The sequence below is a fragment of the Sciurus carolinensis genome, chromosome 5 (assembly GCF_902686445.1).
Source record: "Sciurus carolinensis chromosome 5, mSciCar1.2, whole genome shotgun sequence".
Taxonomy (NCBI): domain Eukaryota; kingdom Metazoa; phylum Chordata; class Mammalia; order Rodentia; family Sciuridae; genus Sciurus; species Sciurus carolinensis.
The window spans coordinates 11,148,797-11,168,292 of record NC_062217.1 but is presented as its reverse complement, the minus strand read 5'-3'; the positions used below and the strand labels follow the sequence as shown (position 1 = coordinate 11,168,292).

General features: G+C 34.8%; 1 protein-coding gene across 2 annotated transcripts in view; it reads left to right on the top strand.

The window, feature by feature from the left end:
- Pcca (propionyl-CoA carboxylase subunit alpha) overlaps positions 1-19,496 on the top strand; it is a 358,996-nt gene that overhangs the window by 45,805 nt on the left and 293,695 nt on the right. For both annotated transcript variants that reach the window (XM_047554213.1, XM_047554212.1), the window contains 2 exons: positions 4,547-4,660; positions 6,416-6,469. In XM_047554213.1, coding sequence (XP_047410169.1) covers positions 4,547-4,660; positions 6,416-6,469 — 168 coding nt within the window. The remainder of the gene's footprint in view (positions 1-4,546; positions 4,661-6,415; positions 6,470-19,496) is intronic.

Below are 19,496 nucleotides of genomic sequence, written 5' to 3'. Positions count from 1 at the left end.
CCTTTACTTGTTCATTTCCCCCCTAAGCTAATAAAAAAGAAAGCAAACAAACCCAAACCATGTCTCAGTCATCACTTGGCTCCTCCCAGCCTTCACCTCCAACTCTATCAATACTCCCTACCTACCCACCCCTACCTTCCATGCTCTTCTGTGTTCCTTCCCTTGCTGTACCCCAGCCCACAACTTGCAACACATGCTTTGCTAAGGTTTTCCCTGAGGTCTAGGTGTCTGCACCCCTTCTCCACCTCCACTCCTCCCGGTCTCCCTTGATGCTTCAGGGAATCTGCATGAGAATATTGTTCTCAGGTTGCTGTTTTTCATCCTTCTGTGCACTGTATCCTAAGAGTGCATCCCTGCAAGACAAAGACTTGGCAGGTGGTGGTGGTGGGGGCATGGCACCTTTGCTTGGTCCCAGGATTGATACAGAATCCTTTCTCTTTTGTTGTATGAAAATGGAATTGTAGAAAATGTGCCAGGAATTTTGCAACTGGCAAAAACCTACTTATTCTCCTTTTTTCCAATAATTTTTAACTTCCAGTATTACCTCTTTGAGAATTATGTAAGTTAGAAAAAAATGATCAAGTCTTTAATTCCATTATCTAAAACAATCACGAATAAATTGTGTTAATGCTGCACGAAATGGATCAAAGTGAAGGTAACACTTATGACCCTAGGAACAAAATCTTGGTTCACTAGGGATCAGATTGCCTTTCTGGGAAGTATGTGCCATAATGTTACAAATTTGAAACTTGTAAAGGTCTTCTGAGATACTTATAAAATAGAAGGAGAGTTTTGATATCTCTCTTTCTCAGACATTGAAGTTTTTATTTGGTTGTTCAAAAATAATTTTTTTCAGTTCTTCAAATTTAGATTGATGCAGTTGACTCTCTTTAATTTTTCAGTCTTTATGAGTAATTTCCTTATGTTAGTAACGTTTGAAGGTATTGGTGTCCTCTGGTTCTGGCTGGATCCTATGTGGCTTTTCAGGTAGTTACCCTTCTAGTGTGTATTACAGTCAGCCTCCTAGTGTTCCAGCCAGTGACTAGCATGGAAGGATATCCAAGGAAACATCATGGTCATGGTAAATAGTGCCCTGTGGACCCCTGTTGACTGCAGATCTTGTTGAGTCATAGGCTTCAACATATCCCAGCAAGAAGGAGCTATGTGTCTTCTTTGTCTTTCTCAGTCCTTACTAGTGTAGAAGGTATTGAGAAACTTTCACTCAATTGACCTTTATGCAAAATATATCATCTGACCTACTTTTTAACCCTTAAGATGCTGTTTATTTCATAAGGATGGGTCTGAGTGGAGTCTCTCTTTCAGTTTATTTTCAATATGTATTTGTAATTGACTAATAGGAATTTTTCTGTTAACTCAGAGTTTTAAAATCCAGGCATAATTTTTAACCTTTTATAGCTACACATTTAAATTTATTTTTAAAAAGTCAATAGGAAAATGATTTTTCAGTTCTCTAAGTTGAAAAATACCCTTTTTATCTTACTGGTTCATTATTTGGGAAACAGTTGACTGGTACAAGGAATTTTCCTCTAAAAAAGTAGAAAAATTGAACATGTAAAAACTGTACATACTTGGAGGAGAAATGTGCTTTTTGAAACTTAGTTTTCTGAGAATGGAAATGTTCGTGAAAACTGACTACTGCTGGATTTAGTATTAGTACTTAAAATGAGTTTTATTTTTTGAAACATCAGCAACTTCTACTTGATTAATTTGCCTCAGTTTAAACTGTTATATTTGTTTTAGTTTTCATACACTATTAAAATATATTTAAAAGAATTTGTATTTTTCCAGATGTTGAAATTTTTGAAACATGAGTACATCTAATCAGCCCAGGCAATATTAAGTCATTCTTCACAATTGTGTTAGTTCTACTTGCTTATAGGTTTTGCATTATTAGGAAAAAAAGAAAAAAAGAAAAAGAAAAAACTGCATGCATTTGGTAAAACAATTTCAACAAAATCAAAACTGAGCTTTAAAAAATTTTTTAACTGGCTTTCCCAGTTTGACTCTTCATTCTCCCTGAGAACCACAGGGGCAGAGGATTCTAGTGTTTTCTTTCAAGTTGGTTTTGCCCAGAATATTCACTCCTACTGACCCTGGACCAGAATTTATAGTCTTGTTGAGATGTGCATATACTCTTACTCCTGAAGTAAGATTTGTTTCTGAAAAAACAGAAGAAAAGAATCAGTCCCTCTTTAGAAATATTTGTTTAGCTCTCTTTGTAAAGTCTCTGTGCTGCTTTGACCTGATTTTGATGTATAACTTATTTGAATGTTTATTATATTCATCATCTACAAATGTCTTGGATCCTGAGCTAATTCTTGGTATGTATACAAGGAATTTGTGATAATATAGGAAAATATCTATTATGATAGTTAAAAAAAACCCAAAGAACCAAAAATTATATATGTAGTATCATTATAAAAGTTTAAGACTGGAATTGAAACTAAATTACTATTAGCATTCCTGCCTTCTTTTTGCTTTTTGATTCATGATCATTGTATAAATTCTGGAAGTATAAACACACTCATATATATTTGTATCTTTTAACTTCTTTTTTGTACAACTGTCAGTTGCAGTATGTGTTGCTAAGATTGAGAAGACTTCATTTGGTTGTAGTTAGATTTTTACCTCAAAGACAATGACTTTTACCATTTAACGATGAAAGCTAAGTAAAGTGCCAGATATATCCAAATATATCCATGAGTTGTTAAGCTTTTAGGCTTGTGCTAGGGGAAATTTAAAAGAGAATTTAAGATAGTCTCTGTCTTTTAGAACTTTATCTGGTGGGGAGAGTGTACAAATCATAATACACATTGTTAAAATGAGTTTACTGAGTAGAATGTGGTTAGATGCCCAAATTTGTGCTACATACTGCTGGAGTTGAAATTAAAGAAGAGGCATCCAAATCTGAAGTATCTGGGCAAGACCCACGTGGAACTGGAACTTTAAATTCATATTGAGTAATAGATCGTACTTGAGGGAACGTATGTAAATTTAACTTTAAATAAGGACTTTATCCTTACCTGGCTAATGTATTCTTTTTAAAGGATCATTAAGTATTCAGTTTCTATAAAAATAAAAATCAACAATGCACCACACCCATAATGACAGTAGCAAACGGAAACTCACAGGACCTGAAGTGGGCAGAGGGCAGCTGAGTAGGGGACATTCTGGTCTGAGGGCAGAAGAGACACCTGAGCCTGAGGAGAAACCAGGCGGAGGTGACCAGGAGGAGTGAGTCTTTCTTTGAACATAAGAATATTTGAAAGCCTTTTGCAAACAGTGGCTGCCTTTCCTTGCAATTGATGTTATTAAAGGAATTACAGAGTGTATATATTTGAGCATTTTATGATAATAACCTGTAAATCCCTTGGGCAGGTGTCTTTTACCTTTCAGTACACAATATATTTTTTTACTTAAGTAGAAAACATTTACTGAATTGACAGAAAGAATTTTGAGCTTTCTAAAAAGACTACTTTTTTAGATGTCATTTAGAACAAAGTAGTTTTTAAAAATTAGTTCAGAATTGAAGACTATAACAGAACACTCTAAAACACTTGCCACTTTGGAAATAGTGGATGGGGGTGGGAAGTGGGTCATAAAATGTTTCAGTGTATATCTTTGTGCTCCAGCTTTTATTTATTTGCCTTGTGAAATAATTATTATCTGATTTTGAGTTGCTTAACTGGAAAACTGTTAGGAAAAGCCAGTTCAAAAAACCTCTTTACTATTTTAAAAGATTAGATTTCTTTTAAAACTTAACAGTTTACTGTTTTCAGTATTGAATGCCTACCTACTCTGTTAAGCAAAAAAAAAATAAATAAATAATAAATAAATAAATATATATATTTAAATGAATATTTAAAACACTGTAGTATGAGCAGTCTTAAAAATAGAGAATACATTCCTGGATTCTGAATAGATTTAACTTAATACACATATCGTTTTTTAGGGATGGATATAAAGTGGACAAGGATCGAATGTGAGAGTATTTAAATGGTTCTCAGGATTTTCTGGCTCATGTGTTGTGATATTGAACTCTTTAGTCCTGGGCTTTAATTTGTGCCTGGTGCTGACCTGATGCTGTGCAGGGACACTCGCTGCATCCCTCTATTCAGTCCCTCTAATTATCCCAACTTCCTGGGGAGCTTGCTTAGAAGTGGGCATGAGTGCTTGTTATTAAAATATCGGGTCCCTGGCTATATGCAACAAGGTGGTTTTTGATATTAGATTTATGTATAGATGAACTGAATAGGAAGCTAAGGTTGTTTGCTCTGATTTTACTTAAATAGGTAGGGGGTATTATGGAAATTATTTGGTTAGACAATGGATTATTAGGCTTTTGTAATAAATGAAATCATGGGCAATGCAGTTCCTAAGCCTTTTTTTTGAGCACATTCAAAAAGAAATCTTAGACTGTAAATGATAGGTGAAACAATCAGATTTGTGGTTTTGTGTATATTTGTGGATGATGCTGATTCTTTTTGCTGGGAGCATCTGTTAATGCAGGGATTTGTCTCTTCAGGTTCACGTGAAAATGGCGGATGAGGCCGTCTGTGTTGGCCCAGCTCCCACCAGTAAAAGCTACCTCAACATGGATGCCATCATGGAAGCCATTAAGAAAACCAGGGCCCAAGCTGTGAGTCTGAATGAACCTATCTCCTGCAGCTGTTTCATATGTAGTGAGCAGAAAGCTAGAGTTTGTATTAAAAAAAAAAATAAGAAAGAATGATTGAAAATGCTGTTGCAGTTAGTTCATGTCACATGAGTTAAATGTGGCCGAATTCGCTACTGGAAATCAAAGGCTTTGTAGCATCTGGCAGTGTTGGTCGCTGATCCTGCAGGTGGCTGCTGGATTCAGCTTTCACACCAGGGAGCAGTTTCAGTTCATTTCCAAATTTGCTAGGAAAAAGAAATCCCAATTAGTTTTGAGTATTAACCCTTTCAGTGTAATAAGAGCATTAAAAAAAACCCCAAAACAAAAACTCTCTTATAAACAGGATCCAAAAGACCCTGTTTAAATTCCATTTTAGGCATTTAAGAATTACGTACATCTAGTTAAACTTCCAGAAGTACAAAGTGTATTTAGTAGTTATTTTAGTTTGTTAATGTTAATAAAATGCCCATAACTATTAGTAAATCGATAATTTTCTGCACCCCACTTTGCTTTGAATGGAGTGGATCCACAATGAAGTGGATGGTTTCTGACATGGGAAATAGCTTGTTATTTTGTTTTGTTTTAATATCAGAGAACTAATTGCATAAGATGTTACAAACTGTGCAGAGCTATCTCTAAAATCGGGTGGAAGCAGCCAACACTGGCAGTTGGCCTGGAGTGATTCAATTAGTGCTCGCAGTTCTTTGAAAGAAATGTTTTAGTAAGATAGGCATTTAAATAAAAAAATTGAATTCATGAACTCATATTATAGATTTTCACAGTTTATCAGCACCACAAATGAAGGTAAAACTCTTTAAATGTTCTAACTATAGCTTGTCGGAATATAGCCTTTAGTTATATAAAATGAAATTGGTGAAAAACTTTTTTCCTAAATTTGGAAATGAAGCAGATTTAAACTCAGTAGTCTAAATCCTTCTGTCTCATGTTCATAAAACTCAGCTGTTTCTCAGTTATGATATTGGCTCCTTCAGATATGTGACTTTCCTTTTAGCAGAATTGTTTTACTACACATTTGTTCACTACTACCTAGTACTGCAGTGGCTTGGTTCATGTGATAGAGTAAAAAAGGACTTGATTGGAGTAGGATGTAGGATTTGGATTTTGGCAGTGTGGCATGTGGGGGAGGGTAGCTTGAAGCAGTTGTGAATGTCTAAATCTGGGGTGAGGAAGAAAGAAGGGTAGATATTAGAAGGACAAAAATTCAGAGTATGAGGTTAAAGTAAAGCCAAATGTTGATTTTAGTTTAATTTGAGACAAAGGGCTTGTTGGTTAGTGGCTGCGTATCTTTTGCCATCAGGAAGAAAATGTGTCAGTTGGCTTAGTAGCTGGGTTTTGGAAGATGGCAGTCCCTGCCACTGTAAAGAAGGGGAGTCAGAGTTTTTCATCCACCTTGCTAAGATTTCCTCTATTTTAATGCTTCGAGCCATCAACTATGGTGAAATTCTCCAAACATGGCCAAAAAATAGGGGGAGTGTGTGTCATGTAGACAAATGCCAAAGGGCAGGAAGGTTTGTGGGTGTATGGCTGTGACTGCGGTTAGGACAAAGCAGGGATTCCATTCTCTACCCAGAAGTGTGTGTTACAGCTGATCAGCATGTTAGAAGCAGCTGTAGTTAAGCCTTTTGAAGAAGACACACCTTAATGCACCTCACATGCTGCTTATATCAGTTTTGCAATATAATAAAATTGAAAGAACTTTTTGTTTTCATTTCTAAGGTACATCCAGGTTATGGATTCCTTTCAGAAAACAAAGAATTTGCCAAGTGTTTGGTAAGTTTGTAATGAACCAGCAATTGTTAACCTTGATTTCAGAAAGCAGTATAGTGGCATGGTTTTTGTAAATGTGGGTAGTGATGAATTGTAGAATTCTAATTGATCCATCAATTCTTTAAAAATTGTGAAAAATGAAGAGTTTTTATTCTATAACCCAAGACTTAATTTGAAGAATAATTATAAAAGTGGAAAAGTTATAAAATCATATTACATCTAGTTATTGTATATTGCATGGCCCTATGAATTTTAAAATTAAAAACTTTAGATTTTAAAATGTAAATATGTCAGGCAAGAGTATGAAATATGAAATTAGAAGTAAGATTCTAATTTTTCCCCTTTTATTGCAAATCGTGGCCTTTAAGATCAAATCTTATTGACTCTTAGTTTAGGAAAATTTTTTTAAAATGAGTTGAGTGCTCTCCTATTATCACCATTTTAACTAAGTAAATTAACCTGAATTTACTACTAAAATTGCTTTCCAGGAGTATTTATCAGTAGGTTTTTAAGCACAACATAGGATTTTGATTAAGTTTTTGAATTTTTTGGTGACTAGAGCAATTATGTCATATGTTACATTATCTTCATTGCAATATGTTAGACTTTTTCCCCCTTTGGTAATTTTTATTTTTGTTCTTTGGATTCAAAATTATTTAAAATTATTTTCTTGATGAAACTTCCATGTAAAATCTATAAATTTTCCTTGGAAAAGTTCTTAAAATCATAGAGTCCTACCTTAGAATTGTCTGTTTTAACCAATATTGTGGATTAAAAAAAACTAAGGCCTAAATATATACCTATAGAGGAAAAGTTAGATGGAAGTATCTAAAGGTTCACATTTATCAGATTTGATGTAGCATATTCCAGTTTTTCTTATGTAAACCTCTTTTTCTTTTTCTTTTCCTTGGAATTTTGACTGTTATAAAAATGATTTGAATATAATGCTTATTTTTAAATGTTCATGTACAATATAATTCATTTGTGTAGGTGAAATGTTGGCAAAGTATAGTTTATGGGACAAATACAGCTGTTCTTTGTAAATAAAGATTTATTGAAACATGACTATGCCCATTGATTTATGTGTTGTCTGTAGTTGCTTTTGCCCTGTAACAGCAGAGTTGAATAGATGTGACAGAGATTGGCCTGACAAGCCTATTTTAGATATACCAGATAGACCTTTATAGAGGAAGTTTAGGCTAGTGACTTGGGAGTCTGAGGCAGAAGGGTTGCAAGTTCAAAGCCAGCCTCAGTAAAAGTGAGGCACTAAACAACTCAGTGAGACCCAGTCTCTAAATAAAATACAAAATAAGCCTAGGAATGTGGCTCAGTGGTCAAGTGCCCTTGAGTTCAATCCCTGGTAACCACACCCCCCCCCAAAAAAATAAAGTTTAGTAACTCCTGGTAGAGAGGAATATCTAAGTCCCAGTGAGATTAAGTAACACGACCGTTGTATTCATTCATGTATTTATTCAATCATTAAAAAATGCTTCCTTGGCATTTATGTCCAAGGCATTTGCTAAGGATATGAAAATGAATCAGATATGAATTCTGCTTCCAGAACATGTTGTGGAAAATAAGTCAGCAAGTGATTTCAATTCAGAGAAGAAAAAAGAAGATCAAATTCTCTATAAATGAAGACAAGAAAAATTATTTCTACCCTGCCATGGTGGTTCATGCATGAAATCCCAGCTACTTGGGAGGCTAAAGCAAGAGGATTGCAAGTTTGAGACCAGCTGGGCAACTTAGTGAGACTGTCACAAAATAAAAATAAAAATAAAGTGTTGGGGATATAGCTCAGTGGTAGAGCACCTCTGGGATTAGCCCCCAGTACTGGGGAAAAAAATCCTTTTAGGTTTTTATTTCAGAGAAGAGAGTGTCCAAGTCCAACATGGCTGTCCCTTTCCCATCCATGCTTTTCTTCACTGTCCTCAATGGAATGCCTGCTGTTTCCTGTCATGTTTCCTACTCTCTCCTTAAAGACTCAGCTCCCTTGTTACTGCTACTGGGAGAGTTTTCTTCATCCTTCTAGAGAGATGCAGTCTTTTTCCTATGACTTCTAGAGCACTTTAAAAAATTTTAAAAATTCATATTTGGTGTACCACTCTCCATATTGTGTTAAACTTGCTTATATAATTTAATCTCTCATTAAAATAAGAACCTTGGTTTTTTCAGTCTTTGTTTCCCCTATGTCATCTATCTTAAAGGTTTCTACGCAGTAAGATCGATAAATGTTTTTGGAGGATTAAATAATAATTATTATATTAAGAATAACAAAATGTTCAGTCTGTGAGAGAACTTTCTCCTATCACGAAAAAGACTGGTTTGTAACTAGAAGGCAGTGTTGCTGTCTGTTTTTTGTTCCCTTTGAAAATATGTGGCTTGTAGTCCCTCTTCTTTCCTCTGTGATATAGTTTCCTTAGCACTAAATGTTTTCCCATCAGTATACTATTTAAGATACTCCTCCTGGAATATCTGATTCTAGGTGATAAGTTCCATAAAAATAAAAATGTCATGAAATTGCTTACGGATTCTGTCATGCACATAAATACTGTTTGTTGATTGCTGACCAACTGTGGTGTTTTAACCAGGGTATATTCTTAGAAGTCTGATTATTTTGGGTGTCAGAGGTGTGGATCGCCATGCCGATGGCTTTGGTAAGGAAGACTTGCAGAAGCTTTAAATCTTCCTTTTTTAGTTTGGTACTATGGAGTTCCTTTATTGTAATAAGATGTCGTGCTTGAAATTTAACCAAATGTGGAAAGTTTTCATTGTTTCTAGTTTTCTTTATTGCCATACAAATATCAGTGTGATTTTTTTAAAATAGAGAATCTATTTGTGCTTTAAATGATTTTTTTCTGAATAATTTGCTCTATATTTGCTTCAAAGAACATGTGTAACAAACCAAATTCCCCCAAACGTAAACATATACTAAACTTTATAAGACTGATAATTCGTAATGCTCATTTTGCATGAAATGGGATTGGGTTACATATGAACAAAATAATTTCTTAATATTTTTCATTGCTTAATTAATTTATGGAAAAAACAAAGCTATAAATAACCCATGAAGAATAGTAGTTTTCAATAATTTTAATGTGTTGAGCAAATATTGTATTTTCAAACTGTTTTCCAGTCTGTATTTCCCCTCTGGGCGTATTTTATTCTGAATAGTATAGGACCAGCAATGGGAGAATGTAAGGATTGTTAGGATTAAGAAGTTCTTTCAGAGATTACAAAGAAAAGCTTTGAAAAGTAAAACTCCCAGTTCCTAGAAAAAAGGGATGTTGGTTTAAAGAAATTTCATAGTCTTCCTGGTTCTCTTTCTTTCTGGTATGTGCGTATATATGTGTGTGTGTTTTAATCATATTATGTCATTTTAGTCCAACACAGCATTATGTTATAGCAATTAGTCTTATAAGATATTTATACATTAGATTTAATAATTTGTATATTATTATGTTTGGATCTTATCCATGTCCATGACTGTGTGTATAGATAGTTCTCTTCAGAATGCTCAGACCGAAGGCTTAGAAGGGAAGTGTGGGAAGCAGTCAAGGTCTGCAGATTGTATTTTTTCATCTCCTTTCCTCAGAGAATTTTTAATAAAATAAGGACTGTAACTGTTGCAAAAATAATGATATATATATTTTTTAATTCATTGGCTTAATCAAAATAATTATAAAGAACTTTGACATCTAGTATAGGCAAGGGTACAGGAACGTAGTTTTGTTCTTGGAAGTGTAAATTATTTCAGCCCCCTCTTTCTAGCTCTGAAAATTTGCTAGTATCTATAAAAATTTAAAACATATAAACATGTATTCACATAAAATATATATCATTTGACTTAGCAATTCCAGTCTTAAAAGTCTCATCTGCAAAGATAATTGAAAAAAATGTTCATTGTAAGGTCTTTTGTAATAGTAAAATTTGGAAATAGCTCAAAAATTTTTCATCTGGAAAATGAAGAGAATGACAGCTTCCCTGCAGGGTTGTTGTACAGATTAGAAGCAACACATATAAAGAACCTAACATGAAGGTTAGCGTTACCAGGCAGATCACCTTAATCATTACAGATGGGAATAATATTCCTTCAGTTGGTGGGGGGAGCTATTAAAGAGTTTTTAGGGGAATGAAACAGTTAAAATTAGTGGTTTTGGGAAATTCATCTGATAGTTCTCATGTGTATTTTGTATTTTGGAATTTAGGTTTTTTCCTGTTGACGAATGCTTTGATAGAGCACTACTGCTGTATACATACACGTGGCATGGCACTGTCGTTTATAAAATGCTTAGACATGAATGATCTCATTTAATTCACTCAAACATTGGACATTATTCACTCTTTAAAAAAAGAAAACAGATTCAGGTACATCAATTGACTAACAATCACATAATGCTGGTTAGTAAGAGGACCAGGACATTACTGTAGTCGTTAAGTGCAGAGCACAAGAAGAGGCAACAAAACAAAACAGAACAAAACTATACCTGTGTGACTCGGTTGGGAAGAATGAGAGCAATTGTTGAGATCAAATCACTAAAGAACTTAGTGAAAACCAAAAGACATCCCCCCACACCCCCTGCTGCCCCTTTGGATAATAAAGTAGTTAGTACAAGATGAGATTGTAGAAAATGATTGGTGTAACCAGTTGCAGTGGCATATGCCTGTTGTCCCAGCAACTCAGGAGGCTGAGGCAGAAGGATCTTGAGTTCAAAGCCAGCCTCAGCATCTTTGTGAGACCAGAAGCAACTTAGTGAGACCCTGTTACTAAATGAAATATAAAAAAGAGCAGGGGAGCTGTGGATGTGGCCCAGTGGTTAAAGCACCCCTGGGTTCATTCCGTAATACCAAAAAAGAAAAAAAAAAAAAAAAAAAAAAGAAGAAGAGAAAAGAAAAAGAAAATGACTGATGTGGAGAGAAGCTTGAAGGGCTTTTTGCTGAGTCCTTGGTGCTCAGGTATAATGTAGTAGTCCACACTGTGTTGTAAGGCCTTGCTATCCAAAACTGAAGTCTTTGAAGTTAGCAAGTTTGCCAATAATTTCCAACAATTTTTTTTATTCTTAAAATAGTTTAGGGTGAATTTTAAATGATGTATATTACACTCATATTTGGACTTTTTTTTATTTTTTGAGGAAAAAAAAAATAGAATCGGACCTTGCAAACCCAGAGTTGTTTGTAACTTTATCTAGGCTATAATCTGGGCAACTCATAGGAGCATGCATTGTGTGTGACCCTTATTATTTATATATGTCACAGCTTATAAAAGGTTGAGAACTGTTACTAGATTCTTTTTTTAAATGTTACCCTATACCTTTATTTTATTTATTTTTATGTAGTACTGAGAATTGAACCTAGTACCTCTCTTGCTAGGCAGGTGCCTTACGACTGAGCTACAACTGCAGGCCTGGACATAGACTTTTGATTTTAGTATATTGAAATTTTAATTTTTGAAAACTGAAAACTTTAAGGATTTTAAATCACATGAATACATTGACCAAGTTTCTTTCCATCTACAAACTTTTGACCTCAGCTACCAGTTTAAATCCCTAGAGGCACCACTACTGAGTTTATGTTCTTTTGCAGAGAGAGAGAAATTTGTTATAGATTTATCATATAGGATACTCTTATTTGCAGAAGTCAGGTTTTGTTTTTAAGAAAAGAATTGGCCCAGAATTTTCCTTGTTTATAGAATAAAAGATGTCCTCGATCTTAAAAATGCCTGGAATACCAATCGAAGGATAAATTGCACCATTCATATTTAATCTTCATGACAATATTGATGTATTATTATTATTATTACTACTACTACTACTACTACTTCTTTTCTTGGTTTTATGGAAGAGAACAGTCTCAGAAAGGTTAAATAAATTATTATTATTATTATTATTACTACTACTACTTCTTTTCTTGGTTTTATGGAAGAGAACAGTCTCAGAAAGGTTAAATAAATGCCCTGCCCAATGTCACATAGTTAATGAGAATATAGATCCCAGGCTCAATGCATGTCCCAAACTGCCTCTAAGATGAATGGGAACCAGACTGAGCTGTTAGTGGTGGTTCATTTGTTCATTCATTAATTAATTTAATTGATGGCTTTAGCTGGTACCTATTCTTACAGTTGGTGGAAGCTTCTCTCTTCTGCCTCCTCCCATTGATGTGTCATTGTTGAGATCTTAATTGTTCCTCTTTCGCCCTCTTGTTCCTGTAATCCTGTAATCCTGCATGCCAGTGAAAGTAACTCTGCACTTGGGTTTTGCTGACTTTACAAGTGAAGTTACTGAGTGAACTGTGCAGCATAGAGCTACTGATTCATGCTCTTAACTGTTCCTTAGTATTTGTAGGTAGAACTAATTAAGTTTCTGGATTGGGAGGAGAAAAATTCTCTGATCTTTTTTGTTTTGATAATAATTTCCTAATGTCTTTCTTTTTTTAGATGTAATTTTAAACTAAATTTATTGAAAATGATGCCTAATTTTACATATTTACAGGGTACAGTATGGTCTTTCTATACATGTTTGTAACCTATAATGATCAAATCATTGTAATTATTTGCATACCCATTGCCTCAAAGATTTATCATTTCTTTCTGGTGAGAACATTTAAAACCTTCTTTTCTAGATCTTTTGAAATATGTGATATATTGTCCTATTATGTTTCTAATGGTGATTAATCTATGATGTTCAAAAGAGATTTTGAGACCTAATGAATGAAACTGCATAAAAACGCTTATTATAACAGAGTATCTTATGAAATGTTTAAGAGCATGCTTCTTTTCCTGAATGTTTGATTAAGTTCAACTTTTAGAATATTTGTGGAGGACTAGATGCTCTTGAAGTGAATTCCTGAAAGGGAAAAAAAATCTTCCTTTGTTTTTAGGGAATATTTTAAGGATGAGATGAGTCAAAGTGCTTTTAGGGCTCTGGAGTGTGAGGGGGGTGTTTCAATAGGACGGTTGAAAATCTGATTTGGTAAGGCTGGGCTTTCTTTCCTTTGATGGTTAGGTTCAAATTGTATACTCCAGCTTCTCTACTTCTCTCTCTGCTGCCCCCTTGCAGGTAGTAGGGCAGCCTGGAGTCAGAAACAGTTATATTTCTGGTTCTGCCACTTAGTAGCTATGTGATCTTGTTTCCTCTTTAATTCTTAAGACAGTTTTTATTCTTACTATTAGCTTGTGTGTTTCTCCATCTGTGTACTTGGGTCATGCTTTTGAAAATCATTTTGATAATCTCTGCCCTTTAACTATAGTATTTAGTCTGTTAATTTTTTTTGCCTGCCTTAGTTTATATTTTTAAAATAAGAGCTTTATCGAGATTTAATTCACACACCATAACACTCAGCCTTTAAAGTATGGAGTTCATTGATTTTTAGCATATTCACAGTTACGTAGCCTTTATCACATGCAATTTCATTATCATCTATTAACATTTAATAAACATTTGACGTAGCTAAATTTGTGTATACCATTTTATTATAGATCTTGTCTTTTCCATTTCCCCTGTGTTTGCTGAATTTTTAAAAATAATTTTTGAAATTCTGTTTAAATTCTATTTAAATTTATCTTTTGGATTCTCCCCACAATCCTGATTTTTAGTGTTTTTTTGTTTGTTTGTTTTCATTCCCTAGGGATTGTTGTATGCATCCTTAGCTTTTCGTGGTTTATTTAGTGTTAATACTGAACCATGTCAGGTTAAGTGTTAGAAATTTTGTAGTTGTCTAGTCCATTCTCTGACCCTTCCCATCACCATCCTGCATGTATTGTTGTCAGGTATATTTTACCTGCATATTATAAATTCCATGGGAACATATTATAACTTTTGCTTTTCAACATGTTTGAAAGTGAGTTAGGACATCTCTTTCATGAATGATTACAGTGTCATTCCATTGAAATTAAGACTCATTTTGGTCCATTTTAAAAGATTTTACTTTTACTTGTTTTTTATTATGTATATTTTTTATTGTAGGAAGACATATAAAACCTAAATTTTGCCACTTCCCAATTTTTTCAAATATACATATTTAATTTGACAGATAAAATTGTGTATATTATATACCACATGATGTTTTGAAGTATACGTACGTACACTGTAGAATGGTTCAACCTAGTTAGTTAATATATCATTACCTATCATCTATTACCTAGTTATTTTGTGGTGAGAGCAATTAACATCCACTCTTAAGAGTTTTCAAGAATATAACATACTAACTATAGTTATCTTGGTGTACACTACATCTCTTGAATTTTAATCATCATCACCATTATTTTTTGGTACCAGAGATTGGACCCAGGGACATTCTACCTTTTAGCTACAGCCCCAGTCCTTTTTATTTCTTATTTTGAAACAATTTCTAAGTTGCTCAGAGTGACCTCAAATTTGTGATTCTTTTGTTTTAGCCACTTAAGTAGTTGGGATCAAGGTGTGCTACTGCACCTGGCTGAACATTCATTGCTTTTGAGTGTACAGTTCAGTGGTGTTAATTTTGTTCATAATGTATAGCCATCACCACCATCCATCTTTAGTACTTTCTGTCACTCCAGAGTGAAACTCCACATCTTTTAAGCTTCCCTCCGTATCTCCTCACTACTTATTATCTGGTGATCTCCGTTACTTTACATTCTGTCTCTATGAACTGTTGGTCTTCTTGTGCCTGGCTTAGTTCTCTTTGCATGCCTTCAGGGTTCGTCCAGTTATAGCATGTGTCAGAATTTGTCTTTATTGATAGAGTGCATTTTGTTTCACTGTCACCTCTTGATGAACATGTAGGATGTTTCCATCTTTGGTTATTGTGAATAATGCTGCTCTGAACTTCAGTAAACAAATGTCAGTTTGGGTCTCTGTGTATCTAGCTAGGAAGAGAGTTTTCCATAGTGACTGTGCCACTTTTTATTACCACTTTTTTTTTTTTCTTCTTTTTTTGGGGAGTGAGGAGCAGGGTGGAGCAAAGAGGATTTATTTAAGCAACAGAGAGGAATCAGAGATCCCACAGTAGCAGAGGTGTCCCAAGAGAGGGTTGCCACTGGGTGGCTGTTGTCTAGGGGTTTTTAAGGCATTTAAAAAAGGAAATTAGTTGATTTCTGCAATTTTTGTCCCCCCACCATGTCCCAGGAAATGACTCCTCTGGACCCTTCATTTCAAGCCACCTGGTGTTCATATGTTCCCTGTGCAATCAGGATACCTCTGGGACTGGCTTAGGTTTCCAGTGCATGTTCTCAGTCTCCAGTGGAGTTACTGGCCACACACTGTTTACTTCATTTGTGGTCAGTGAAAGGAATGTGGAAGCACCTGGGGAGGGGCCCTTAACCCTGTCTGCCTAGCCTATTTTCTATCTCCTCTCATTTCTCCTCCTCTGAAGAAATAACCCTAACTGCCGAGGTGATGACCATTCTGGCTACTTCAAGCTGATAAGGGGCATTGGCCATGGTGATCAAAGAAACTCTCTAGAGGGTCTATTTAATGGGCTCCTAAGTGTACTTCCATGGCAGCTTGCATATCCATGACCATCTGTAGTTTCATGGAGTCTAAGCAAGAATAAATGAATCTTATCAGCATACTCAAAATACAAGGCTCAAGACATAGGAGAAGAGTAAAGGGCACTAAAAATGGAAGGTCCATAGGAGTACATTGTGTCTTCATCCTGTAAACAAATTGAAGAACCATGAACCATTGCTTGTAGCTTCTTTGAGCTTTTTAATAATCTATTTAATAACTTTAACATTTTCTTCAGTTCGATGGGAGTTGTTAATCCTGAAACATATCCCCTTAAAAAGAACACGTGTTCTGCCCTGTTTAGCTGTGATTATCTAGGGTCCTTTGGTTTTGTAGGATCATTTCTGCCAAAGAGCTGAGACTCTTGTTAGGCTTCTGTGGCCCCCACAGTGGCTTTCCAAGACTCTATAACCATTAAGGTTAGATTTAGTACAGCAGCCTCTATAAGAGTCATTCCCACAAACCAGTAGTTGCCCTGGCTGTAGTATTACCTGGAGTGGGTCTGTTTAATATGGTTGTTGTGAGAATTGTGCTATCCATACCAGCTTGACTGGTTCAGGTCAGAGAGTGAGAGGGCTCTTTATCAATCTCTGTAATTGAGGATTGATTACTTGTTTTAGAAATGATCGCATGTTTAGGATTGCCTTTGAAGTTGCTATTTGGTCCAGGAAGTATTCTTTAAGATTGAGGACAGCTGCCATTGTGGTACATAGACCTCTCCGTTTCCTGGATATGACTTGATATACATAAAGAGGTTCTACATAGGAACAATAGACCTATGAGTGTTAGCTCTGTTTCAGTGGTGTGATGTTGGACCCAGGCATTTTGGTAAGGTGCTCACCAAAAGATATCTCAGGGAGGGATATCTGGGTTCCATGGTCTTCATTTTGAGATAAGTTGGGAATGGAGCTATGGAAAGCAATGTGGGAACGCACCAAAATTTGAGATTCCCCATTTTAGAGGATCCAGTGTGTGCACAGGAACAGGGCTGCAATGACTGTCCCAGACCCCAGGCACAGCCACACTTTTTCACATCTATTCCAGGAGTCAGGAGCAACATCCGTCAAGCCTTTTCCCAAGAACGCAGTTACCCCAATTATCAATATCATGTCACAGATCCCAAAGGATGTTATGATTTACCTCTTAATTGTACCAGTGTCCTGACATTTTTGGAAAAGAAATTTGTGACCCTCCAGTGGTTCACAGGAATCTTGTTGAGTGTCTTTCTCTCTCTGGGGATGAGGACCTTTAAAATCTGCTGAGTTACAGGGCCTAACAGAGAATGGTGGATCCATGAGTCAATCTTGACTATTCTTGACTATTGTAACTGCTATTGGAGTGGCTAGGATCATTGTCTGTGGCCCTTGCCAGGTGGGCACATACATTTAAAATTTTGTTTTATATATATATATATATATTTTTTTTTTTTCATTGTAGAGGGCTTTTACTTGCTTAGATTTATTTCTATGTATTTATTCTTTTGTAGTTTATTGTGAATGGATTGTTTCCTGATTTCTTTCTCCTCATATTCATTGTTGGTCTATAGGAAAGCTATTGATTTTTGTACGTTGATTTTTATTTTATGTATGTATGTATGTATGTATTATTTATTTATTTATTTATTTATTTATTTATTTATTTATTTATTTTTACCAGGGATTAAACCCATGGATGCTTAACCACTGAACCACATCCTCAGACCTTTTATTTTTTATTTTGAGACAGAGTCTTGCTAAGTTGCTTAGGGCCCCACTAAGTTTCTGAGTCTGGCTTTGAACTTGTGATCATCCTGCCTCAGCCTCCTGAGCCTCTGGGATTATAGGCATGTGTTACTATGCCTGGCTGTATGTTGATTTTTATAACCTGCTATATTGCAAAATTTTTAAATTAACTCTAGCAGACTTTTGGTGGAGTTTTTTTTTTTTTTTTTTAATTTTCTAGGCATAGGATCATATCATCTACAATTTGAGTTCTTCCTTTCCTATTTTTATCCCCTTTTATTTCCATCCTTGCCTAATTGCTCTGGCTAGAATTTCTAGTGGTATATTAAATAGAAGTGGTGAGTGTGGACATCCTTGTCTTCTTCCTGATCTTATAAGAGATTCTTTCCATTTTTCTCCATTTACTATGAGGTTTGTGTTGGGTTTTTCATACATATCCTTTATGATGTTGAGGTAGATTCCTTATATCTCTAATTTCTTTAGTGTTTTTTTAATTATGAATTGGTGCTGAATTTTGTCAAATGCCTTCTCTGCGTCTATTGAGATAACTGATTTTTGTTCTTAATTCTATTTTTGTGATGAATTACATTTACTGATATGCATATATTAAACCATCTTTGGATCTCTGAAATAAAATCAACTTGTTCTTGGTGTATGATCTTTTCAATGTGATGTTGAACATGATTTGCTAATATCTTATTAGGTATTTTTGTATCTACATTCATCAGGGATATTGGTCTGTAGTTTTCTTTCCTTGCATCCTTACCTGGTCTTGGTGTGAGTGTGATATTGACTTCCTGGAATGAATTTGTAAGTGTTCCAGCCCTTTCTATTTTGTGAAATAATTTGAGGAGTGTTGGCAGTAGGTTTTCTTTAAAGGTTTAGCTGAGAATCCATCTGGTTCTGGATTTTTCTTTGTTAGAAGACTTTTGATGGTGCCTATATCTCATTGCTAATTATAGGTCTGCTTAGGTTTTCTATGTCCTCTTGATTCAGTTTTGACAAATTGTATTTATTCCAAAAATATATCCATTTCTTCTAGGTTTTCCAATTTATTGGAGTATAAATTTTCAAAGTACTTCCTAATGATCCATTGGATTTCTAATTTTATTTTATTAATTTGGGTTTCCTGTCTTTTGTTAGTTTGTGTAAGGGCTAATCTTGTTTATGTTTTCAAAGAACCAACTGTTTCATTGATTCTTTGTATTTTTTTTTTTTTTTTATTCTCAATTTCATTGATTTCAGCTATGATCTTAATTATTTCCTTCCTTCTACAGGTTTTGGAGTTCTTTTTTTTTTGAGATGCATCATTAGATTGTTTATTTCAGATCTTTTGGATTTTCTTATGTAGGCACTCTGAGCTATAAATTTGCATCTTAGAACTATTAGAACTATCTTCATAGTGTCCCAGAGGTTCTGATATCTTGTATCAATATTCCCCTTTTGAGTCTAAGAATTTTTATAAACTTCTCCCTTGATTTCTTCTATCATCCATTTATTATTTCAAAGTGAATTATTCAGTTTCCAAGTATTTTTATAGTTTCTGTAGAATTTAGTCATGTTGATTTCTAATTTCATACCATTATGATCTGATAAGATACAAGGACTTATTTATTTTAGTATTTGTTAAGAGTTGTATTGTAGCCTAAAACATGGTCTGTTTTGGAGAAGTTTCCATGAGCTGCTGACAAGAAAGTATATCCAGATGTTGTTGGATGAAATATTCTTTAGAATGTCTGTTAAGTCCATTTGATTTATATTTTTCAGTTCCAAAGAGTCTTTTCCAAGTTTATGACTGACTTGTCTAATGGTGGAGGGGTATGT